Raw genomic sequence first — 26,740 nt, 5'->3', positions numbered from 1 at the left:
TCATCACCCCACCCACCCCACCCCCCACTTCATTAGACTTCATATGCGAGGCTCAAGCTTTGCAAGGAGCACCTGTAAAAAGTGATTAAAATGAACTGACCTTGTAGAACCTGGTGATGTCAGCTCCCCAATCTGTTTATGCAAGTGTGCTCACGTTTCCCCGGGAACACAGAATTGACAGTTACCAATCTTAACTAGGAGCCACGTTTTTACTGCGAGAGGTGAATAATGTTCCAGGTTGCGAAACAATCTTTTTCAAATTCACACTACCTTGAATTAGTACCTTTTGTTAATCTAATGGATGCCGGAAATTCAGTTACATGACATAAAACACAGAACAAAAACTCATTCCTTCTGTAGGCTATGTACAATCTGCCCTTTTATGGACTCCATACAAGCTATTTAATCTTTTGAAGGAAAGTTATGGCTAAATCCTCCCTAATCGTCCATTGTAATCAAACAAAACCCTCCCTAATCTTCTATTGTAGTCAAAGAAAACTCCAGAATATTTATACTTTCCCACATCTCGACCATTCAAGCTTGGATGGCTGCCCATCACAAACAAAACTTTCACCTGTTCCAGTGACACAGGAGCTATTGTGTCTCATGAATTATTTATAATCCCTATAATTGTAATAAAAAAATCTGCTTGCATCAGGGATGAGCTCTTGGACTAATCACGGAGCATATCTACTTGAAAGCTTTAATTTCCACATAAAATGTTAGGTTTCTGCTGCTCTTCTCATGCAAGGCTGCCAAAATAACTTGCTGACCATTAAATATGACAGAAGATCAAAAGCAGTATGAATTCTTGAGATGGATGGATACTTTTCAACTCGATCTTCCATGAAAGAAACTGATTTGAATAAATAAAGCAGGTGAAAAAAGCAGCCGTTAAATGGGAATGAATGCATGGGTTAGTATAAGAAGGTAGATTTATTTTCATTCTGCCTGGGTTGGATTTCACAATCCAGATCGGGCCCATTCATTGCCAGCTCGTCTGTTCTGAAAGTTTTTGTAGATTTGGTAGTTTTGGGAGCGGTAACTAACCCGTGGAGGCTCCTGGTCTGATGGTAATCCATTCTGAGAGATGTGTTCTTCTCTAGCCCCTTCCCTGGAAAAAAACAGAAGGAAAAGTCTCATGTGACAGGATACACGTTATTGAACAGCCACGCACAATCAAAACTTTCTGACTGTGAAGTGAAGTTCTCTTCCCTTATCCTTTTATATTCATTCTGAAAGAAAAGATTTGCATTTATAATGTGTTTTGAGATGACCTCAGGATGTCTCAAAGTGCTTTACAGCCAATGAAGTACTTTTGAAGTGTCGTCACTATTGTGATATAGGAAATGCGGCAGCCAATTTGCACACAGCAAGCTCCCACAAACAGCAATGTGATGATGACCAGATAATCTGGATTAGTGATGTTAGGTGAGGCATAAATATTGGCCAGGACACCGGGGATAACTCTCCTGCTCTTTTTCAAAATAGTGTCATGGGATCCTTTATGTCCACTCGAAAGATGGCACCTTCAACAGTGCAGCACTCCCTTAGGACTGCACTGGAGTGTCGGGCGTAGAGGCCAGAGTGCTCCCAAATGAGCCACAGCTGATACTTCGACTGGGGAGGCTTACCACACGTATGAATTCCAGTCAAGACTAGGATTGAATGTGGATATCCTATGTACTTTTTTGGAGAAATGCTTTTGTCAGATATTAAACATCAACATACTGCTGAGTATGTTAGATAGGGGATAAAAGGTGCACTGTTTTGTTCAATTTGCTACACAGTTTGGATTTATAGAGTGACTTTAACATGGAAAAGCATCCCAGGGTGCTTCACAGAAGCATAATCAGAACAAAATGGATGCCAAATAAAGGCATTATTAGGAGGGCTAAGAAAAAACTCGATCAAGGAGATGGGTTTTAAGGAGGGTCTTAAAGGAAGAGGCAGGTGTAGAGACAGAGGGGTTCCAAAGCTTAGGGCCTAGGTGGCTAAAGGCATGGCTGCCAATAGTGGAGTGAAGGGAGAGGGGATACAAGAGACCAGAACTGGAGAGTTCATGGGGGAAGTTGTAGGGTTGGAGAAGATTTCAGAATTAGGAAGGGATTTAAACACCAGGATGAGAATTTTAAATTTGAGGTGTTGGGGGACCAGGAAGGAGGCACTATAGGTGATGGGCAAGTAGGATTTAAGGTGCGAGAAGATATGAACAGCAGAGTTTAGATGAGATCAAGTTTACAGAGGATGGAGTTTGCAGGATTGGAGGCCGGCCAGGAGATCATTGGTATTGTCGAATCTTGGCAGGGATGAGGGTTAAGGCTGATGACGGGCGATGTTATGGAGGTGAAAGTAGGTGCTCTGCATGATTGAGAGGATATGGGGTTGAAAGCTCAGTTTGGGGTTGAATATGACTCTGAGGTTGTGAACAGTCTGGTTCAGCCTGAGACAGTGGCCAAGGAATTGGTGGTACAGAGTTTGTGTCAATGGCCATTCCCAATGTTTGAACTAAACATCTAAGACTGGATGTTGGAGATGCATTCTGACAACACAGACAGTAGAGTGATTGGTGGAGCAGGGAACCATGTGTCATCAGTGTCCATGTGGAGGTTGACTCCATCATCACAGGTGATGTTACCAAGAGACAGCATATGGATGAGGAAGATAAGAGTGCCAAGGATAAGACGCTTGGGAGATGCCGGAGCCAACGCTGTAGGGGTGGGAAAAGGCGGCATTGTTGGAGATAAGAGTGAAACCAAGCAAGGACAGTGCCACTAACCTGAACAACAAAGGAGGTGCGGTAGGAAGATCGTGTGGTCGGCTTTGTAAAAGGCTAGAGAAGTCAAGGAGGATGCATCATGGTCATAATTAAAGAGGATGTTACTTGTGACTTTGATTAGGGCTGTTTTGGTGCTGCAGAAATCTGATTGGAGAGGGGGAAATCTCAGCACTCCAGAAGGGGTGGGGCATGGTAAAATTCTTAAATCTGGGAAGCCCAACCCATCTGGCATGAACGCGCCTACTTCCAGTTTAACTGGGGCAAGTTAGGGGACGGGTGAGTAATCTGCTCGAGGCTGGTCGATAATTAGAATATGTTAATGAGGCTGCGTGCCTCAGATTTTAGCAGCTAATTAGATTCAACGGCTGCGGGTGCGTTTCTCAGGGCTCGGGAAACCTGGCAGCTAAAGGGAGCCAAGAACTGCTGGATCCAGCAGGGAAGTGCTTTTCCAGTATGGCTTATGGACCAGGAGAAGCAGGAGTGCTTCCACCCAGCAACCCCCCAAGCTAACCTACCGCGATCTCTACCTCCTTGCGATCGGCCGCCCCCACCCCAGCGATCCCGATGCCTCACCCCGATGATCAGCTGACATCGTTGCAATCCGATGTTTCACACCCAGCAATCGGCCGACACCCCCCTGATCCGATGCCCCCCCCCATCTCTCTGGTCCGCTGCCTTGTATGGCAGGCATTCCTGTGCAACAGCCTCTCAATTGGACTGGTTGCTGGGTAGGAAACGCAGAGGAAAAAAAAAACTCAAATGGGGTCCTGCCATTAAATTCAGCAGGACCTTTGACTTGCCCATATTTCCCGGCCGCTGATAGTCGCCCCTGCTCCTGGAGAGAAAGCAGGAATGGGGTACTGAAGTTGTATGATCAGCCATGATCTTGTTGAATGGCGGTGCATGCTTGAAGGGCCGAATGGCCTACACCTGCACCTATTTTCTATGTTTCTATGTTTCATCACCAATATCGGGGCCAGAGTTTCATCAAGGACGGACATGGATTTGGGAGGCAATAGCACATTCAAGCACTTTGGAGAGCAGAGTAAAGGGAAGTTGGAGAAGGGGCAGTAGTTTGCAAGGGCGAGGGATTGAGGTTGGGCTTTTTGAGGAGGGGCACAATAGCTGGAGAGGGACAATGTTATTAAAATACATTATTGAACAGGAAGATCTGAGAAAGCCCCAATGAGAAGCTCAGACCATCTAAGCCAGACTGCTAAAAGTCAAGGCAATGCTCAATATGCAATTAACACCTCAACCATAACTCCCAAGGGCCTGAATAAAGCCACTGACTGATACCCAAACTTGAAAATTATCTGCAGAAGCGACTGGCCACTGCTTAAACAAAACAAATTTAAATAAAAAAACAAATTGCACCCTTATTCCGAGAGTGGACATCAGGGGGTGAAATGTCTTTTGTCAATTTTAGTGAAAGTGTCAGCTTGAGTACAAAGGGGAACATAACTTTTCATTAAAATTAACAAAAAAGAATGTCTCCCCCCACTCGTATTTACAAACTTCTTAACTTCTGAGCATTCCTCATATTCTCCTGCAATAGTAAGCGTGGTAACTAGTTAGTATGTTATAGTATGACTAACTACTATTTTCTAAGGGGCTAAAGCTTTTCAACAGGTTTTATTTCAAGCCTCCTATAGTGCCTTACCACTGTTGTAGTGATTCAGACTCGTCGGAAGGCTGCGGGGTTGGCTGTGGTGATGGTTGTCTCTTCCTCTCCTCCTCCTCCTGCCTCCTACGTACTTCAAGCAACTCTAGCTGTAGGAATAAAGAGTGTAATTGTTACATTTGTGAAACCTCAAATCTTAAAGCAGCGGTTTCATTTTGTTTTAAAGTATTTTTCTGTAACTTCAATTTGTTTTGAGTATTATGTGCAATGTAGAATGTGATTAATTCATACATTTAGCATAAATAATTCATCAGAAAATTGTCAAGATAGAAGCTTTTTCCATGACCAAATTAGAATTTCAGAACTTATAAAATAATCATCTCAGGAGCCTGCCTCTGCCCCATTGTTGCAAAAACTCTAATCCACACCTTTATCAACTTGAGGCTTGACTTCTGTAACATCATTCTCACTTCCATATTTGGACAAAGTCCTGCACTTGCATCATTCCATCCTTATCAAGCTATAATGTCCCTCAGTGAATTGATTTCAAAATCCTCATCCTCACCTTGAAATTCATCACTCTTTACTTAGGGATCTCTACCAGCCATATTTGCCCCACAAGCATGCTCCACTCCTCGGAAATTGGTTTACTTCACATTTTCCCTATGCCTCTATTCTCTGAAAGTCCCCCCCGCCCCCACACTTGCCACATCACTCCACAATTTTAAAAGTCCAAATCCCTTCTCTTTGACAATGCTTTCAATCTACCGGCAACCTTTCAGTTTCTCTTTTTCCCTCCTGCTGGATGCCCACTTTTCTCCTGTCATGCATAAATTATTTTGTATGGCTATTTTCTGTAAATTACTCCACAAAAATCAGATTCATGAAATAGTTACAAGCTAAGCTTCAGATCATGAAAACACAAAAGCAATTTTATGACTACCTATATTTATATCTATATATCATTATCATGTTATTGAAACCTCTTAAAATGCTTCACACAATGAATTGCTTTTGGAATACAGTGATTGCTACATGGACAAATGAGAGAATCAGTCTACACCAGCCATGTCCCATAAACAGCAATGAGGTGAATAATTAGTTAAGCAGGTGGATTTTTTAATGGTGTGGTTGAGGGATGAATGTTGGGTAGGATATCAGAAGAATGTCCTGCTATTCTTCAAATAATTGCCAAGGGATTTTTAACATCCATCTGAATAAAAGTACCTCCGAGAGGACAGGAGTCAGTCTAAATTAAAGCGTTTGATTCAACCCCCTAACCTTCTAACCCAAAAGTGAGTGATACCATCTAAGCTGAGCTGACAAGTAATTTCAGTTGCTAATAAAAACATAGGTTGTCAGTGCAGATCCAGTTCTCCTATTGTTTCATGATTGCAAAGCAATTAAAAAAAAAAAATACTCACTGTTGTCAGTCTCTCCAATGCTGAAAACCTTTCGTCCCATGTAGCTGCTGATTTCTCAAATGCCTCATGCCTCTTAATCAGTTTCTCCACCTCATCCACACTCTGACCCAATTCTCGACTGGACAGGTATGGCTCTTGGCCTAAAAGCCAGGCTTCTGCCACACCTGCATCTCTGGCAAACTGATGCACTTCCAAAACTATGCAAAGAAACAACATTCAAGAAGAAGCTTCACAAATTAAAGATAAAATGCAGTGGAAAAGCAATAACATTCATAGATTTCCAATTAACATCAGATGCAACTCACATAGACAAAACACCCAGGAAAAATTGTAAGGCCTCAATCAAAAGGTTGCAAAGTAGTCAGAAAGATTGACTAAAAAGTTCCTAGAAAGAACTTGATTGTAGGAAAATAGACGTGCATTACATGTTCAGCAAAATATGTGCTTTGTTCAATAGGATTTCTGTTGTGCAGTAGGAATAGTAAGTACATTTACCTAGTCTGAGCCACTCCCATCTATCCTCCCATTTGTCAATCATTTCTTTCCTCTTATCCGTTAGCTGCAACAACTTCTCCTTAATCTGTACGTGAACAGAAAATTAAGTTGAGTAGAGGTAGGATAATCTTTACTGTTTCATTTAACATGGCCTCTCTCCTTCATCTTACAACTAAGTACCTACAATCATGAAGCATTCATTTGGAAATTGAGGTAAACAGCTATGAAAATATTGAACGTAATAAAAGTTCAGTCATCTTCTCCTTAAACATGCATCGTGAAACATTTCTACAAACATACCCTGAAATTAGAACCTTTTTACTCTGCATCTCGCAGTATTTTACACTTGGGAGTACTTCACACACATTCAGTGTCCAAAGTAGAAAGTATTCCAGTCCCCAAAACTGATCTTTGTCACATCTTCATAAGTTCAAAAATTCTCAAACAGTATTAACAAAACTCAAATTCTCTCCTGTTCCAATAATCCAGTAAAACTTCGTAATCTGTTTTTATTGTTTCTATTTATAGTGACTGGACCATTCAAACATAATGAAAGCTGACAAAATGCAACAATTAAAAATGCGTCCAGCAGTCCTAACGTCAAGGCTGAGCAGATTTGTTGATAAAGGAAATGCTACCTCTTCTGATGCATAGTGCTTTCTTGCCAGGAGAGACTTGCCAAGTTCAATGCACGTTGTAAAACTGTCATTACGGGCATCAATTTCAGCCTTGATGCCTTGGTGATTGTTCATTAGCAATTCCACTGACGAAACATCTCTGGAAGAAGATAAAATATATACTATAATTATAAACAACTTGCAATTGTATAGCACTTTTAACATAATAAAACGTCCCAAGGCACTTCACAGGCGTATATTCAGCCAAAAATTGACAAATACTGGAAGAGATGGCTGACAAGGTCACAGAACATGACTGTGTCTCTTTTCTCTTGGATAAAAAGGCTCAGGAATGACCTAATAGAGATCTTTAAAATTATGAAAGATTTTGATGGAGTGGATACAGAGAGAATAGCATAACTAGAGACCATCAATAGAAGATAATCACCAAGAAATCAAATAGGGAATTCAGAAGAAACTTCTTTACTCAAAGACTGGTGAGAATGTGGTTGAAGTGAATAGTATAGATGCATTTAAGGGGAGGCTAGACAAGCATATGAGGGAGAAGGGAATAGAGGGTTATGCTGATAGATTTAGATGAGGAAAGACAGGAGGAGGCTCGAGTGGAGCATGAACAAGTTAGGCCAAATGGCCTGTTTCTGTGCTGTATATCCATTGTAATCCTATGTAACATGCCGATCACGCCTCCCCAGAGGTCTGTGTCCTTACCGACTCTGGCGTTGAAGTCGCCGAGGAGGATCAGTTTGTCGTCCGTAGGGACGTGGGACAGGGATTGTTCGAGGTTGGAATAAAATCCGTCTTCGGCCTCATCTGTTGCGTCGAACGCGCTGATGACTGTGGCGCACTGGTTCTGGATTCGGATGAGTTGGAGTCATGAGACGTTCGCTAATCCTGCAGGGGGAGTCTGAGGCGGTCGACCAGCTCGTTCTTGATGGCAAAACCGACTCCATGGAGGCGGCATTCTTCCTCTGGTTTGCCTTTCCAGAAGAAAGTATAACCTCCATCTTGTTCTTTGAGCTGGCCTTCCCCTGCCCGCCGGGTCTCACTTAGGGCGGCGATGTCGACATCGAAGCATCTAAGTTCCCGGGCAACGATGACGGTGCGGGCAAAGCAAGCGCTCTACTCGGAACTCCTACATGGCAAGCGAGCTCCAGGTGGGCAGTGAAAACATTTCAAGGACGCCCTCAAAGCCTCCTTGATAAAATGCAACATTCCCACCGACACCTGGGAGTCCCTGGCCAAAGAGCGCCCTAAGTGGAGGAAGAGCATCCAGGAGGGCGCTGAGCACCTCAAGTCTCGTCGCCGAGAGCAGGCAGCGGAAGGAGCGTGCGGCAAACCAGACTCCCACCCACCCTTTCCTTCAACGACTGTCTGTCCCACCTGTGACAGAGACTGTAATTCCCGTATTAGACTGTTCAGTCACCCAAGAACTCTGAGTGGAAGTAAGTCTTCCTCGATTTCGAGGGACTGCCTATGATGATGATGATGATGATGTAACATGCCCACAAAAAAATACAAGGTAATCATTATTAACTATTCTCTCTCTTTCCCTCCCTTAACTTGGCACACTAATTTTACCTTGGTTTCTCCTGGGTCTCAATTTGCCGAATAACATCTTCCATCCAAAGCATCAGATCACGCACCATGCTAAAGAAGCGGAACTTGTCACCAGTGTCAAAAAGCTTTGCCCGCCGAGCCTCACATGCATCAAGAAGTGTTTTCCATGCCTCCAAAACATCTGCTTCACGTTTCTGAATGTCATCAGCCTTGTCACCAGCATAAGCAGCCTGGAGACGAGCAGCGTCCTCCTGCAGCTGCCTTACCTATAACATAGCAATATATCAGCATTGTACCATAATCATTTATTCTTTCTTGCCCCCATTAGCTTCACTTAGATACTATAATGCTTCTAACCCAACAACTATGCAAAGGCTAACAAAATCAATTACAAATTAAAGTGGTTTTGAGTGATGTGAAGCAAGCAATCTAATAACAGCATTTTAAGTTATATGTACTGATCGTGTTGTAATGTTAATGTTAAAAGCACTGTATTTTTCCACAGATTTCAATTATGACAATTTATGTAAATCCCATATCTTATATATAATGCTAGATTATACCTTTTTCTTTTAAAGAATCCAGAAAAAGAAAAGAAAAGTTTCACTGGTTTAACATCGCCACAGCTGGCATTACTCGATTTTGTAGCTCTCATTTCCCTGTATGTTCAAAAGCTCTATTCTTTCAATGCGAGGAAACAGGCACTATGAAAGTAATACCCATGAACTCCATTTAAAGTACGTTACTTAATCATCTATAAGATTGTTCTAATCCCCCCCCAGCCCTCCCTACCAGTCTAAACTTTCTAACCTTCAGATTTATATTCAGGATACATTTTACAACCATTACCTGCATTTCTTAAAAAGGTGCAACTATGTTTGATTAATTTTGGTCGAAAAAATAATTAAAAGACTGTTGAGTCAAAAATTATGGTGCAAAAATTGCAGTTGGAGGTTTCCTGCGGACGGATGCAACCGACCTGAAAATAAATCTAGAAACTTACCTGGCAGTCTGGGAGGTTCGACGACTTGCGGTCCTGGGCCTCTACGTGTATCCCAGGGGCGCAGGCATTTTGCAAGCAGCCCTGGGATCACGTGGACCAGCCCAACCAATCAAAGTACGGGTATTCCCATTCATACTTGTGGTGAGTTCCGTTTCTACAGAATCACCATAAGTATGAATGGGAATACCCCTCAAAATACACGAACACTTAAAATAAATTTTAAAAAACATCATATTTAAAATTAAGCAAAATGGAATTTAATTAATTATTTAAAACAAAAATGTTATTTTTTGAAAAATTTACATATTTTAAAGGGTCTATAAATAAACTTAACTTATCACAGGTTTTTAAATGTTTAAATTATTGAGAGAAATGCATTTTTCTGTCCTTTAAAAGTCTTACGTCTGCTTTTATCAGGCGTAAGAATTTCATGGACATCCCCTGGGCAGAAGTTGGGCAAATAGCCCATCGCTCCACCAGCGAATGTCCATTTACTTCAGATTTGTACAATCTGTCAAGAGGATCGCAAGTTCCGGGTTTTGGCGCATATCCAGAGCATGCCTAAACCCGGAACTTGCACGGCCCCTATGGGCATACGTGCACCTCGTACGCACCCGTAGGGGCCTCGAATTCAGCCCCATTATTTACAAGGTAGCAATTCCTGTAAGATTGAGAAGAAAAAACAGAATAACCTCCGATTCTAATTTTTCATTCCAGTAAAAGGTATACAACAATTTAGAATTACTAAGGAGAACACTTTCAGAGAGTAGCAAAATTATTCTTGGAGAAAATGAAATTAATTTTCCACCATAATAATTAACAGATCTTTTCTTTTTTTTTTTAATTTAACACAAGACAGCTTAATCGTCATTGTATGTGTGGCTGCAGAATAATGTTTGGATGATAAAGGTGATTAAAATGTTGTGATCCACAGGGTAGTAGTTTGCAGGTTTCCGCTTGCGATCCTGCACAGCGAGGCATCAACTCCTGCCATACAGTCATGACAAGATGTTGAGTGGAGGCCTGCTGTTCCCCCACAGAAGGTGGGGAAAAAAATCAAAGGGAATCAATCTTGTATAGCTCCTCGCTTCCAATTTCAAAGTGGCACTGGGAGTGTTCTGGAGCAGGTTACCCACTCACTGCTTTGCCTGGGGATACAGGTCGATAGAAGGAAGAAGAGAAATACCCTTTTTAATTAAAAAAGCATAATTCTCATCCTCAGTTATCAAGCGGCTGGCAGAGATCTTGCAACAGGTTTTCCGAATGGACATCTGGGCTGGACTTTCTATGCCAACTGGGAGATTAGAAAGGAAGACAAGAAACTAAATCTATTTTTTAAATAAAATGTGGCATACAGTACCATTGTGTAATGATCTTCAAAAGCATTAGTAAGACCACCTTGACTATGAAGGCCCAGTAATGGAAAAATAAATTTGCAATCGTATTATGGGTTATAGAAGATTCCATTAAAAAGGTAACAAACCCAAGCTATGGCTGTCATCTTATTAACTGTAATGAGAATGTTTGATATACTACCTGAGTACCAAGAGCCTGAATGTCATGTTCAAATGTTGTATGCATTCTCTGCAATGCTTCCACAGTGTTCTGATCTCGCCCTAGCTCCTCTGGAAGCTTCTTGTGCTTGTCTTGAATTCGTCCAAGGATCTCCTTAGCATCATGGTAAAATTTGTGCAGTTCGTAAGAGGCTGCCAGAATCTGTGTTCTGGTGTCAATAAGCTCAAGGAGATCTGCCCAAGCCTCATTGAGTCCATCTTTCCATTCAGCAATTGTGGCAGCATCAGAATGTCCAGAATTGATCAGCTCATCTGCCATATGATTCACACTGTCGACACGCTCCTGACCAATGTTACCAGTATCACGGGCAAATTCACGGAACCTCTCTTGTAGCATCTGAAAAGAAATAACACATTAAATCAAGAAGAACAGAGTATGTTTTTTGATTTAGTTGCTTAGCTCAAACTAACATTTTAAATAAAACTCAATACATTTTAATAAAACACTAGTTGCCCTCCTGTGGTGCTGTACATGAGGAGTTGATACCAAGTGCAGTTTTCAGGTGCAGCTGGGTTGGAGGGCTGGGGATGAGTGGACCAGGGCATGCAGATATAATTCAGTCACAATTTTAAAATTCCTATATTCTGTCTTTATTTTTCTATAATACTTTGTGAAGCACGTAGGATGTTTTTATATATTAAAGGTGCTATATAACTGCAAGATGTTATATTATTTATAGTTAAATAGCAATATATACCGCAATTTGGGAAGCAAAAAGTTAAGATAGTTACAGCACAAGAATTTCTCTGCACAACATGCTGAGCAACGCAAACCTGAAGTGCTACAACATAACAATAACAACTTGTATTTATATAGCGCCTTTAATGTAGTAAAACATCTCAAGGAGCTTCACAGGAGTGATTATCAAAAAAAATTGACACAGCCACATAAGGAGATATTATGGGGTCAAGTTTCGGGCCGCGCCTAAAACAGTGCCGGGACCTCTGCACATGCGCGCTAGTGTGCGTGCATGTGCAGTAGCTCCAGGCGCCCAAAACTGTGTGGGAGGGGCCCGAAGCATGCCGCCCCTAGCCCTGGCCGAATGGGCTCACTGGGGCGGTGAAAATCAGATTGCACCTCCCTCCTCCAGCTCCTGCTTTGGCTGTGGGCTCCGGCTCCCCGCGCTGTTCAGCTCACACTCCCTCTGGCTCTCACCCGCACCCCCCCCCCCGCCGCTGTCTGCCACTCTCCCCCTCCCCCACCCCCAGCTCCCGCTCCGCTGCCTGACGCTCTTTCCCCCCCCTCCCCCCCACAGCTCCCGCTGCCTGACGATCCCCCCCCCCCGAGCTCCCACTCCGCTGCCTGATGCTCCCCCCTCCTCCCACAGCTCCCGCTCCGCTGCCTGACGCTCCACCCCCCCGCACCCAGCTCCCGCTCCGCTGCCTGACGCTCCCCTCCCCCCCCCCCAAGTTCCCGCTTCGCTGCCTGGCGCGCTTTCCCCCCCCATCCCCTGCTTGACGCTCTTCCCCCCGCCCCCCCCCCCCAGCTCCGCTGCCTGACGCCCCCCCCCCCAGCTCCCGCTCCGCTGCCTGCCGCTCCCCCCCCAGCTCCCGCTCCGCTGCCTGCCACTCCCCCCCAGCTCCCGCTCCGCTCCCTCTTCACGTCTTCAGCGGGGCCAGCCCACGCGGCATCTTGCTGGGGGCGGGCCACGCCCAAAGTCTTCGGCCCGGCTTCCTCTCGTTGGTCGGGCCCATTCAGCCTCCCCCTCCCTCTCTTCCCACCCCCTCCCTCTCTCTCCTCCCTCCTTCCTCTCCCCCACCCCCCCTCACTGTCAGAAACACAGACACTGACAGAGAGAGAAACACTGACAGAGACAGAGACACACACTCGGGGGGTCCCCGTCCCAGCACACTTTGGAGGGCTCCCGGTGCTGCAGTCGGTGAGTAGAAACTTAAGTTTTTATTTATTGATTAAAATGTTTTTATTTTTTATTTTTTTGATTGATTTATTGATTTATTTATCATTTATTATTGATTATGGCTCTTTATCTGTAAAAGTGATGTGTTTCATGTTTGTAAACTTCCCTTTCCCCACCCCCATCTCTCTTCCTTACGCCGGATTTTCTAAGTAAGCAAGGTTTTTCTGAGCATACAAAAATCTACACTTACTCATTCTAAGTTAGTTTGGAGTAAGTTTTCACTGCCTAAACTTTCAAAACAGGCATAAGTGGCCAGACACGCCCCCTTCTGAAAAAGAAATCTGTTCCAAAATGAAACTGTTCTAACTGACTAGAACTGGAGCAAACTAAATGCCGAGAATTGCAATTTCTAAGATACTCCATTCTAAACCAGTTGCTCAAAAAAAAATAGGAGCAACTCAGGCCAAAACTTGATCCCTAAGAGAGGTGACTAAAAGCTTTGCCAGTGAGGTAGATGTTAAGGAGCATCTTAAAGGAGGAAAGAGAAGTAGAGAGGTGGAAAGGTTTAGGGAGGAAATTCCAGAGTTTACAGTCTTGGCAGCTGAAGTCACGGCATCAATGGCGGAGCAAAGAAAATCAGGAATGGGCAAGAGGCCAAAATTGGAGGAGCGCAGAGATCTTGGAGGGTTGGAGGAAGTTACAGAGATAGGGAGGGGCGAGGCCCTGGAGAAATTTGAAAACAAGTATCAGAATTTCAAAATCAAGACATTGCTAGACCAGGAGCCAATGTAGGTCAGCGAGCACAGGGGTGATGAGTGAACTGGATTGGTGCAAGGTAGGATACAGGTAGCAGAGTTTTGGATGAGCTCAAGTTTACGGAGGGTGCAAGGTGAGAGGCTGGCTAGGAGATCAGTGGAATAGGCATGTCTAGAGGTAACAAAGGCATGGACGATAGTTTCAGCAGATGAGCTGAGCCACAGGTAGAGACAGGCGATGTTATGGAAGTTGAATTATGCGGGCTTGGTGAAGGTGAGGATGGGAGGTCGGAGGCTCAGCAAATTTGTGAATGGTCTGGTTCAACCTCAGACAGTGGCCAGGGAGAGGGACGGTGGAAACGGAGTTCATGGCGGGGACTGAAGACAATGGCTTTGGTCGTTCCAGTATTTAATTGGAATGGGATGGGGGAGGGAGAGGTGGAGGGATGGGGGAGGGAGAGGTGGAGGGATGGGGGAGGGAGAGGTGGAGGGATGGGGGAGGGAGAGGTGGAGGGATGGGGGAGGGAGAGGTGGAGGGATGGGGGAGGGAGAGGTGGAGGGATGGGGGAGGGAGAGGTGGAGGGATGGGGGAGGTGGAGGGATGGGGGAGGGAGAGGTGGAGGGATGGGGGAGGGAGAGGTGGAGGGATGGGGGAGGGAGAGGTGGAGGGATGGGGGAGGGAGAGGTGGAGGGATGGGGGAAGGGAGAGGGGGAAGGGAGAGGTGGAGGGATGGGGGAGGGATGGGGGAGGGAGAGGTGGAGAGATGGGGAGGGAGAGGTGGAGAGATGGGGGAGGGAGAGGTGGAGGGATGGGGGAGGGAGAGGTGGAGGGATGGGTGAGGGAGAGGTGGAGGGATGGGGGAGGGAGAGGTGGAGGGATGGGGGAGGGAGAGGTGGAGGGATGGGGGAGGGAGAGGTGGAGGGATGGGGGAGGGAGAGGTGGAGGCATGGGGGAGGGAGAGGTGGAGGCATGGGGGAGGGAGAGGTGGAGGCATGGGGGAGGGAGAGGTGGAGGCATGGGGGAGGGAGAGGTGGAGGCATGGGGGAGGGAGAGGTGGAGGCATGGGGGAGGGAGAGGTGGAGGCATGGGGGAGGGAGAGGTGGAGGCATGGGGGAGGGAGAGGTGGAGGCATGGGGGAGGGAGAGGTGGAGGCATGGGGCGGTGGGGGGGGAAAAGAGGTGGAGGGATGGGGGAGGATAAGGAGGAGACGACAGATGTTAGATGGGTCGACAGAGAGTGGGAGAAAGGAGTGTGTGATGCTAGGGGAGGGGGGTAAGGAGAAAGGAAGGAGTGATGGTCAGAAGACAGGAAGGGGAGAGAGAGAATGAGAGGAGTAGGACGGGGGAGGAGGATGATTAGTGATGGTGGTGTGAGAGAACCAGTTTCCCTGGATCCATTTTGATTCTTTGTGGATGGGGACGAGTGAAGCGAAGGAGAAAAGGTCCAAAAGTTGGTCTGTAGGACGGGGTGGGAAGAGAAAAAAAATAAGGAGCATGGGGATAGTTGTCACAGTAAGGGGCTGAAGATCTGCTTAGTAGTCAGACATCTTTCAAAGTTGGGAGGGAAAAAAAAAAAGAGATGGCCGAGTCGCCAACTGGCTCCTCGTCTTTTATATGGTGGTCTGCCCACACTGCACTCAAACCCCTCCCTGGTCATGGAGCTCCTGTGTCTATGAGGTAGAAAACAAAAGCAGGTGGATGAGTTTGAGAAGGTTGCTTGCTTTCAGAAAATTCAACAAATTACTTAGCTACACCTATGTTTTCAGGTCTATGATATCAAACATATATTTTATAAAAAGTTGTTTCAGTATTACACTCAAATTAATTTCTGTATTTTGCCATTTTTCCACTGTCACCTCGTGGCACTTTCAGCACTGGATAAAATTGTTGCCCAAATAGTTGTGACCTGGCCTAAGGTGGCTTATAGTAGGACACTCAAGGAAAGGAATATATTGCTGAATATTAATATAACTCATCCGCGATTCCCTCGTAAAGTAAAACAGCAATCTTGACAGGAAAAGTGATTCATAGTTTTATGAGGGAAAATCATTTTTAATATTTTAAATAATTCAGAGACTATAATCAGTAGAAATGATGTATCTACCTCTATCAATGTCAGCATTGTTTCAATTAGAACACAGTGGGAAAAGCAGGAATCTATAGACCAGTTAGCCTAACATCTGTGGCTGGGAAAATGTTGGAGTCCATTATTAAAGAAGCAGTAACAGGGCATTTGGAAAAGCAAAATTTGGTCAGGGAAGTCAGCATGAATTTATGAAGGGGAAGTCATGTTTGACAAATTTGCTGGAATTCTTCGAGGATGTAACGAACAGGGTGGATAAAGGGGAACCAGTGGATGTGGTGTATTTGGACTTCCAGAAGGCATTTGACAAGGTGCTACACAAAAGGTTACTGCACAAGATAATAGTTCACGGGGTTGGGGGTAATATCTTAGCATGGATAGAGGATTGGTTAATAGAAAACAGAAAGTCAGGATAAATGGTTCATTCTCTGGTTGGCAATCAATAATGAGTGGGGTGCCGCAGGGATCAGTGCTGGGACCCCAACTATTTACAATCTAAATTAACGACTTGGAAGAAGGGGACTGAGTGTAATGTAGCCAAGTTTGCTGACAATACAAAGATGGGAGGAAGAACAATGTGTGAGGAGGACATAAAGAGGCTGCAGGAGGACATAGACAGGCTAAGTGAGTGGGTAAGAATTTGGCAGATGGCGTATAATGTTGGAAAGTGTGAGGTCATGCACTTTGGCAGAAAAAAATCAAAGAGCACCTTATTATTTAAATGGAGAAAGATTGCAAAATGCTGCAGTACAGCGGAACCTGGGAGTACTTGTGCATGAAACACAGGGGGATGGTATGAAGGTACAGCAAGTGTTCAGGAAGACCAATGGAATCTTGGCCTTTATTGCAAAGGGGATGGAGTATAAAAGCAGGAAGTCTTGTTACAGCTGTACAGGGTATTGGTGAGGCCACACCTGGAATACTGCATGCAGTTTTGGTTTCCATATTTACGAAAGGATATACTTGCTGTGGAGATAGTTGAGAGAAGGTTCACTAGGTTGATCCTGGGGATGAGGGGGTTGACTTATGAGGAAAGGTTGAGTAGGTTGGGCCTCTACTCATTAGAATTCAGAAGAATGAGAGGTGATCTTATAGAAACGTATAAGATTATGATGGGGCTTGACAAGGTGGATGCAGAGAGGATGTTTCCACTGAGGGGGGAGACTAGAACTAGAGGGCATGATCTTAGAATAAGGGGCCGCCCATTTAGAACTGAGATGAGGAGAAATTTCTTCTCTCAGAGGGTTGTGAATCTGTGGAATTCGCTGCCTCAGAGAGCTGTGGAAGCTGGGACATTAAATAAATTTAAAGACATAAATAGACAGTTTCTTAAACAATAAGGGAATAAGGAGTTATGGGGAGCGGGCAGGGAAGAGGAGCTGAGTCCATGATCAGATCAGCCATGATCTTATTGAATCGCGGAGCAGGCTCGAGGGGTCTTATGGCCAGCTTCTGCTCCTATTTCTTATGTTCTTATCAATGGAATACAGACACTAAAATCACAAAGCGAGTAATCTGAAAGCAAACACCAAGTATGTTTAGTGTTGTCATTCTTACAAATGTAGCAGTTGTCAAAACAGCAAAATATAAAAGAAAAATTCAAGTTTTGTTTGCCATTGCTGCAAATGCACCATTGAGTACTGCAGTATGGAAGAGAAACTTGCTTGACACAATAACCAACACTTGATTAATAGCTCTGACTAAAGGCATTTCAGTAACTGATTTCCCCAGAGATAAGAAAAGTTGGTGATATTAGTGGTGTACTGAAATATTTTCCACAGAAGTAGTCTCATCCTCATAGGCAGTCCCTCGGAATCGAGGAAGACTTGCTTCCACCCTTAGAATGAGTTCTTAGGTGACTGCACAGTCCAATACGAGAACCACAGTCTCTGTCACAGGTGGGACAGATAGTCGTTGAGGGAAAGGGTGGGCAGGGAACCTGGTTTGCCGCACGCTTCTTCCGCTGCCTGCTCTTGATTTCTGCATGCTCTCGGCGACGATACTCGAGGAGCTCAGCGCCCTCCTGAATGCACTTCCTCCACTTAGGGCGTTCTATGGTCAAGGACTCCCAGGTGTCAAAAGTGCGACACCCCACTATCAGGGAGGCTTTGAGGGTGTCCTTCGAACGTTTCCTCTGCCCGCCTTTGGCTCGTTTGCTGTGGACAAGTTCTGAATAGAGCGCTTGTTTTGGGAGTCCCGTGTCTGGCATGCGAACTATGTGTCCTGCCCAGCGGAGCTGATCAAGTGCAGTCAGTGCTTCAATGCTGGGGATGTTGGCCTGGACGAGGACGCTAATGTTTGTGTGTCTGTCCTCCCAGGCCGTCTCCAGAAGTAGAGTACCATGTACATGTATATAATGAGCTGGAATTTGGTGAGCATTTCCACCGGCATTCTTCACTTTTGGCAGAAGACCATCCAGCGGAAATTTCATTGAAGTGTTCCGTCGGCAGTTTCGAAATACTGCTGGGGAACGGACTGCCGGCGGCGTGCATCGCCAGAAAAACCGTTATTGCCCAAGTTTGGTCACAGCGGTGAGCCGTAGGCAAGCAGGAAAAAAAACACCCCCGAGAAACCAGCTGGAGCTCAGCGGTAGGTATGAAACCTTGTAAAAAAAAGTTAACGTTTTTTAAAAATTCTTTTGCAGCGATTCAGTGAAAAAGGGTCGCGAGAATGTTTCTCGTTTTTTTATTTTTTGTTTTATTGAAAAATGTCTGTGTGTGTTTGCCCCCCTCCCTAGGCCCAACTTTCAGCCTCGGTCTAAATTTGACAAGGCTCGCGTTTTCCACTGAGAATCCACGTACAACGTGATTTTTCCCGCCGGGCGGATTTTTTCCATTTTTTGATTAATTTTCCGCTGGCCTTAATTTAATAATCTTAGCGGTTTTTTGGGCAGGTATACCAACGGTGGCAGTTTTTGATCAATTTCCAGCCCAATGTGTTTTAAGCAGAGCTAAGAGGAATGCTCTAGTAACATTAAGCCATGAGGAGTGGTGCAGAAGGGAGGGATTCAAATTCCTGGGACATTGGCACCGTTTCTGGGGGAGGTGGGACCAGTACTAACCAGACGGTCTGCACCTGAGCAGGACCGGAACCAATGTCCTAGGGGGAGTGTTTGCTCGTGTTGGGGAGGGGTTAAACTAATATGGCAGGGGGATGGGAACCTATGCAGGGAGACAGAGGGAGGTAGAATGGGGGCAGAAGTAAAAGATAGAACGAAAAAAAGTAAAAGTGGAGGGCAGAGAAACCCAAGGCAAAAAGCAAAAATGGCCACATTACAGCATAATTCTAAAGGGGCAAAGGGTGTTGGAAGGATAGACAGAAAGGAAGAGGTGGGGTGGCGTTGCTGGTTAAAGAGGAAATTAATGCAATAGTAAGGAAGACATTAGCTTGGATGATGTGGAATCGGTTTGGGTGGAGCTACGGAATACCAAAGGGCAGAAAACACTAGTGGGAGTTGTGTACAGACCACCAAACAGTAGTAGTGAGGTTGGGGACAGCATCAAACAAGAAATAAGGGATGTGTGCAACAAAGGTACAGCAGTTACCATGGGCGACTTTAATCTACATATTGATTGGGCTAACCAAACTGGTAGCAATGCAGTGGAGGAAGATTTCCTGGAGTGTATTAGGGATGGTTTTCTAGACCAATATGTCGAGGAGCCAACTGGAGGGCCGGCCATCCTCGACTGGGTGATGTAGAACGAGAAAGGACTAATTAACAATCTTGTTGTGCGAGGCCCCTTGGGGAAGAGTGACCATAATATGGTAGAATTTTTTATTAAGATGGAGTGTGACACAATTAATTCAGAGACTAGGGTCCTGAACTTGGGGAAAGGTAACTTCGATGGTATGAGATGTGAATTGGCTAGAATAGACTGGTGAGTGATACTTAGGAAGGGTTGACGGTGGATAGGCAATGGCAAACATTTAAAGATTACATGGATGAACTTCAACAATTGTATATCCCTGTCTGGAGTAAAAATAAAACGGGGAAGGTGGCTCAACGGTGGCTAACAAGGGAAATTAAGGATAGTGTTAAATCCAAGGAAGAGGCATATAAATTGGCACGAAACACAAGCAAACCTAAGGACTGGGAGAATTTTGTAATACAGCAGAGGAGGACAAAGGGTTTAATTAGGAGGGGAAAATAGAGTATGAGAGGAAGCTTGCTGGGAACATAAAAACTGACTGCAGAAGCTTCGAGAGATATGTGAAGATAAAAAGATTAGTGAAGACAAACGTAGGTCCCTTGCAGTCAGATTCAGGTGAATTTATAATGGGGAACAAAGAAATGGCAGACCAGTTAAATAAATAATTTGGTTGTCTTCATGAAGGAACACACAAATAACCTTCCGGAAATACTAAGGGACCGAGGGTCTAGTGAGAAGGAGGAACTGAAGGAAATCCTTATTAGGCAGGAAATTGATGGGATTGAAGGCCGATAAATCCGCGGGGCCTGATAGTTTGCATCCCAGAGTACTTAAGAAAGTAGCCCTAGAAATAGTGGATGCATTGGTGATCATTTTCCAACAGTCTATCGACTCTGGATCGGTTCCTATGGACTGGAGGGTAGCTAATGTAACACCACTTTTTAAGAAGGGAGGGAGAGAGAAGGTGGGTAATTATAGACCGGTTAGCCTGACATCAGTAGTGGGGAAAATGTTGGAATCAATTATTAAAGATGAAATAGCAGCACATTTGGAAAGCAATGACGGGATCGGTCCAAGTCAGCATGGATTTATAAAAGGGAAATCCTGCTTGACAAATCTTCCAGAATTTTTTGAGGATGTAATTGGTAGAGTGGACAAGGGAGAACCGGTGGATGTGGTGTATTTGGACTTTCAAAAGGCTTTTGACAAGGTCCCACACAAGAGATTGGTGTGCAAAATTAAAGCACATGGTTGGTATTGGGGGTAATGTACTGACGTGGATAGAGAACTGGTTGGCAGACAGGAAGCAGAGAGTCGGGATAAACGAGTCCTTTTCAGAATGGCAGGCAATGACTAATGGGGTGCCGCAGGGCTCAGTGCTGGGACCCCAGCTATTTACAATATACGTTAATGATTTGGATGAGGGAATTGAGTGTAATATCTCCAAGTTTGCAGATGACACTAAGCTGGGTGGCGGTGTGAGCTGTGAGGAGGACGTTAAAAGGCTGCAGGGTGATTTGGACAGGTTAGGTGAGTGGGCAAACGAGTGGCAGATGCAGTATAATGTGGATAAATGTGAGGTTATCCACTTTGGTGGCAAAAACACTAAGGCAGATTATCTGAATGGCAGCAGATTAGGAAAAGGGGAGGTGTAACGAGACCTGGGTGACATGGTACATCAGTCATTGAAAGTTGGCATGCAGGTACAGCAGGCGGTGAGGAAGGCAAATTGTATGTTGGCCTTCATAGCTAGGGGATTTGAGTATAGGAGCAGGGAGGTCTTACTGCAGTTGTACAGGGCCTTAAGTGAGGCCTCATCTGGAATATTGTGTTCAGTTTTGGTTTCCTAATCTGAGGAAGGACATTCTTACATTCTTGCTATTGAGGGAGTGCAGCGAAGGTTCACCAGACTGATTCCCAGAATGGCTGGACTGACATATGAGGAGAGGCTGGATCGACTGGGCCTGTATTCACTGGAGTTTAGAATGATGAGAGGGGATCTCATAGAAACATATAAAATTCTGACGGGACTGGACAGGTTAGATGCAGGAAGAATGTTCCCGATGTTGGGGAAGTCCAGAACCAGGGGACATAGTCTAAGGATAAGGACTAAGCCATTTAGGACTGAGATGAGGAGAAACTTCTTCACTCAGTGTTGTTAACCTGTGGAATTCCCTACCGCAGAGAGTTATTGATGCCAGTTCATTGGATATATTCAAGAGGGAGTTAGATATGGCCCTTACGGCTAAAGGGATCAAGAGGTATGGAAAGAAAGCAGGAAAGGTGTACTGAGGTGAATGATCTTATTGAATGGTGGTGCAGGCTTGAAGGGCCGAATGGCCTACTTCTACACCTATTTTCTATGTTTCTAAGACAAGTTCCAGTCTTGAATAATCAGCCAAAAAAAAACTTGGAAAATGTATTAAAAAATATTTTTCAGACAAATGTTTACCGTAACATGCTCATAGTCCTGTCCAAGCTCATGTGATCCAGCGACCACCTCACGTTCAGCGATCCACTGCTCCAAGTCATCCACCTCCCTGTTCAGTTGGAAAAGGCGGTACCTCTCATCCAGTTTCCCTCTTCTCTCCTCAGCCAAATCTTTCAGGCCAGCATAAAGCTTGTCCACCTGGGACTGGCGCATGCTGATACGTTCACTGAAAAACCAAAATTGTCAATAATTAATAGCGAAGCTTCTTGTAAAAACAAATGCCAATCACTCTTATACAAAACTAAGATGCAAAGTAGATCAAACACACAATAATGAAGAACATGGAGGAGCATGGGTTTTCTGCAACTGCACAGGGAAGTGGGTAAAATACATTTTAATCTTATGGCACACCTGCCACCTTGTCTGTGATACCATGGCTTCTGCTTGGCATGCACTTACTTTTGCCCAGTTCCATGGATATTCCTGCTGTAGTTAGTCTCAGTATCACAAATGATTGTGATGTCACTGTGTATTTACATTTGACTTTGCTTCTTTAATGAGTTCATCCATTCCATGCCATTTGTAAGATCTCATTCTCGAATTGCACCTTGGTCCTTAGCTGGGTACTCGTGACAACAATGCGATAAATTTAAGACCAACTGCTGATCACTCAAGGCGAAACATGCATGATTTTAGACAGACAAACTTCAATGGAATAAGGGAGCAATGAACTAGGAAGTGCTGCTAAAAGATAACGGAGTTGAAGAAAAAAAACACGTAAAATGATTTAAGAGCTATTTTACCAACTTGTGCTCCTGACATGGAGCTTTGCCTGCTGGGATACATACCAGGAAATTGGACATGGAGGTCAGATAGGAAGGAATGTCCATTAATTTTAATAGATGGAAAGTCCTATAAGCCACATCTACTTCCCTGCCCAAATTGCAGGTTGTGTGTTCACGGCAGGTGAAGCTCCACACTGGGAGCATGAATGTGTAACATTTATCCATAATGTTGAATAAAGTTATGTAAACTAAATAATCAAACCCAGCAATCAATAGGCCAATTAAAATTGGAAGAAAACAAAGAGCAAGAACAATGGTGATGGGAAAAACATATATGGATTTTCTGAAAGATGTTACAGGTACAAAATGTGCCAGGATATCAAAATAGCAAAAGCAGTTAAGAATGTATTCAAATTATTCTTTAATATCATAATAGTAAAAGAATAGCTCGAGAAAAAGCTATCATTCTGTAAAATAAAAATGCAGCTAAAGTTGATGGGGATGGCAAAAATAGTTAAGATATGTATTTTCCATGGGAAAAAGGATAAGTCTGGTTATCTAGTTTTTGCAGTCAGTGTGCCAGACTGAAAGGTTAAAAGGAAGTTAAGGACAACAAATCCCCTGGACCATATGCTCTAGGATTCAGAAATCCGGCAGGATATTATACATAGAACTGGTCACAATCATGCAGGAATCATTGGACACTATGGCATTTCTGCAGTATTGGAAACATGCTAACGTGATACTTAGATTCAAAAAAGGTGATAGAACTGGACCGGGTAACTATAGGCCAATTAGTCGAACATCATTATCAGCAGAGGTAGCTAATTCAAAGCAATTTTATTTAAAAGTTATGAACCACTAGACTCTAAGAGCTCAATTTTGGCCAAAGCCATTTTTTGGTGTATTGCCAGAGAAACGCCACAACTGCTCCAAAAATAAATGTGCCAAGTTTCCCCGCTCTATTTTTTTAAAAAATTGCTGCCACGCAGCCTGTCCTGTAGCCTCAGGGAGTGGAGCCTAATGTCTGCTACGAAAAAACGACGCCACCCCTTCTGCGCTTGCGCGAAAAAAAAGGGCATTTTTGATTTGATTCCTATGGGCGCGCATGCACAGTACAGCTCCCATTCTGCAATCGGTCACTTTTAAAGAGCCAGTTGTGTGCAAGGACTTTAATTCTCATTGAGTGCGGCAAGCATTGACCTGGACATCATCAGTGGGGTGGGTGATGAGGTATCGGGACTGTCGGGAGAAGTAACAACACTCATGAGAAATGAGAACGCTGTCCGGGAACATGAGGGAGGGAAGATCTCAGTCTTCAGAAACAACGTCGGTACACGAGGGAGGGAATGTCGCAGCTAGCTGATGCGCTGTCAGTGAACATGAGGGAGGCAATGGTGCAGGTAGTCGACACACTTTTGCTTAACATGAGGGAGGGCATGTCACAGGTAGGTGAGACGCTGTTGACGAACATGAGGGAGGGAATGTTAGAGGTAGTTGAGGCATTGTCAGGGCACGAAGGAGGGAATGTTGGAGTTAGCTGCTGCAATAAGGGAACATGCCCAGACCCCGCGCCCATTGCAAGAATCAACTGCCACTCTCACTCCAATCCCCAGTCCTGCCTTTGAAGAGGCCCAAGCCGGGCCTTTTACATTACCGGCTGTCCCCCCCCATCAAGAAGTGCACGTTACCAGAGATGTTCAGAAGAATAAGCTTGGTACCAACCTGAGAAATGCTGCCTCACTGTCTGCAGGCAGGGGTGGTGGACTCACCAAGACCAAGCGCAGCGGGCGGTCTTACAGTAAGGTGGAGGAGAGTTGGGTGCAGCCTTTCTTTGCTGCTATGATTATTGTTGTTACTGTTGTAGCTGTTCTCAAATTAAAAGCTTTTTGTAAGTTATGTAAATTTGCAAGTTTAAAAGTTAGTAAGTGACCTTGTGAAAACTTTAAAGTTTGATACAAGAATATGTTTATTAAAGTTAAATACAAACAAATGTTTGCTAAACTTTTGAAAAAAATGTTTTAAATTATAACTAAATCATTTCCATTATTTGTTCCATTATTAATACAACTTTTGGAACTAAATCATTTCCATTATTTGTTCCATTAACACAATACGACATTACGCAACAGGTCCAAACAGTAAACATGGTTGGTCCATGTAGAATAGTTGCCGCTGAGCCTTCAGCCAGCAAAGCGTTCACGGATGAACTGCTGGCGTAAGGCTCGAGCAATCAAAGGAGCACGATGGCCCGCCCTCTTCCACCGTCGTGCTCGGGGTTCAGGTAGTTGCATGGCTTCCTCGTCCTCCTCCTCGTTATCTGCATCTTCCTCCTCATCAGCTGCTCTCACCTCAGGTGGGTCTTCTACTACCAGCTGCTGCTGCCACATGATGGCCAAGTTATGCAGCATGCTGCACACAACAGTGAACTGACCGACATTCTCAGGGGAGTATTGCAAGTAGCCTCCGGAATTAGTCCAGGCATCGGAAACGCTGTTTCAAGATATCAATGGTCCTATTATGCTGCGCATCGCAATGTGCGACATGTTGTATTCCCGGTCAGCTTCCGTCCAGGTTACGCATAGGGGCATCATGAGCCAGGTGGCGAGGCCGTACCCTTTGTCTCCCAGTAGCCCTTCTGGCTGCTGCTGAAACATGGCAGATATAACGCTCTCACATAGGATGAACGCATCATGGGTGCTCCCAGGGTATCTTGCATCAACTGACATGATGCGATGCATGTCGGCACACACGAGCTGCACGTTAATGGAGTGGATGCCTTTTCTGTTTGTACATCTTGGAATCCTCCAAAGGTGCTCGTAAGGCGATGTGGGTACATCAATGCAGCCCTGTACCTTTGGGAAGCCAGCTATCCTGGAGAAGCCCACAGCTCTGTCACGCATTGCCTGGATGGAACGTTATGTAGTCATTCCTCCGGGAATATAGTGCAGCAGTCACCTGCCGAATGCAGACATGTGTTGCATGTTGAGAAATGGCGCACACATCCCCAGTTGTAGCTTGGAACGATCCAGATGCATAGAATGAAAGTGCAGTTGTAATCTTCACTTCAACTAACAAAGTAGTCCTCCTGTTCTTGACTTGCTGAAAAGCAATGGTGTCTTTCTGCACTGATTTTTCAATGTGCGCTGCTTTTTCTTAACTCACCAGAAGGTTTTTTGGGAGTGGTCACATACGCCGACCTAGGAGAAATCTTTTTGGGGCAAACTTACATAATTGACAAAAAAACTGGCGCAGACATCAGGTTACGCCCCATGACACAAAAAAAAACTAACCTAAAAAAATCGTAACTAACGGAGTTACGCTGGCGCACATTCCTTGGGGAAACTTTAATTTTTTTTTAAACTTTCGCCAAAAAAAGCAGCACGCGACACTGGGAAAAATTGAGCCCTATGTCAGTGAGAAACAAATTAATAGTAAGGAAGATTTGTACAAGGATGAAATAGAAGAGAAATTCACCCATGCATGCTCCATGTTCACTGGTTATAATAAAATAGTATAATACATGGTAAAAACTTGGACTTAATTATTAGACCTGCTTGGAAAACAAAGGCACCAATGCACTTATCTTGAGAGTAATGTTTAGAAAAATCCTAAAATTCCTCCAAGTAGCTGCCTTGCAGAGAAAATTAAGAGTATATTTTTCTCATTGCTCAGGAATTTACTGCAGCACAAGTAGAAGAATCAGCAGCAGACTGGACCCAAGCAAAATAGTATGTCATGCAATATCTCTCTGGATAAAGTAACAGTTAAAGCTTCTTTAGTACAGGATTTGCCAGTAAAGAATGCCAGATCCAATGGGAGCCTTTGCTCAGCACCAAAGACCTTTTGAGATACCTAAAAAAGCTTAAGCGAGTTGCAAAGGGCCCTAAAATTTCACTCTACTTCCACAGTTCTAAGAAGAACATTGCTTGGCAGCTTCCTTTGGAGAAGTATTGTCTAAAACATGGCTATTAGTTGCACTCGATTTTTTTTGTCCGCTTGTCCTCATGTTTTGAATGTGAACTGCACTGGCTGCGCCTGGAGGATCAACATCCCTGTCATTTCTTCCAGGATCACTTTCCA

General features: G+C 44.5%; 1 protein-coding gene across 4 annotated transcripts in view; it reads right to left on the bottom strand.

Moving 5' to 3' along the window:
• sptbn1 (spectrin, beta, non-erythrocytic 1) overlaps positions 1-26,740 on the bottom strand; it is a 343,630-nt gene that overhangs the window by 14,293 nt on the left and 302,597 nt on the right. For all 4 annotated transcript variants that reach the window (XM_070889548.1, XM_070889549.1, XM_070889550.1 and 1 more), the window contains 8 exons: positions 21,894-22,098; positions 11,057-11,431; positions 8,539-8,783; positions 6,961-7,099; positions 6,323-6,407; positions 5,828-6,024; positions 4,443-4,552; positions 1,051-1,114 (listed from right to left, as the gene is read on the bottom strand). In XM_070889548.1, the coding sequence (XP_070745649.1) occupies positions 1,051-1,114; positions 4,443-4,552; positions 5,828-6,024; positions 6,323-6,407; positions 6,961-7,099; positions 8,539-8,783; positions 11,057-11,431; positions 21,894-22,098 (1,420 nt within the window). The remainder of the gene's footprint in view (positions 1-1,050; positions 1,115-4,442; positions 4,553-5,827; positions 6,025-6,322; positions 6,408-6,960; positions 7,100-8,538; positions 8,784-11,056; positions 11,432-21,893; positions 22,099-26,740) is intronic.

Source organism: Pristiophorus japonicus, chromosome 9 (genome assembly GCF_044704955.1).
Source record: "Pristiophorus japonicus isolate sPriJap1 chromosome 9, sPriJap1.hap1, whole genome shotgun sequence".
NCBI lineage: Eukaryota > Metazoa > Chordata > Chondrichthyes > Pristiophoridae > Pristiophorus > Pristiophorus japonicus.
Note: the sequence above shows the minus strand (reverse complement) of the source record. Positions and strands in the feature narration are given on the sequence as shown.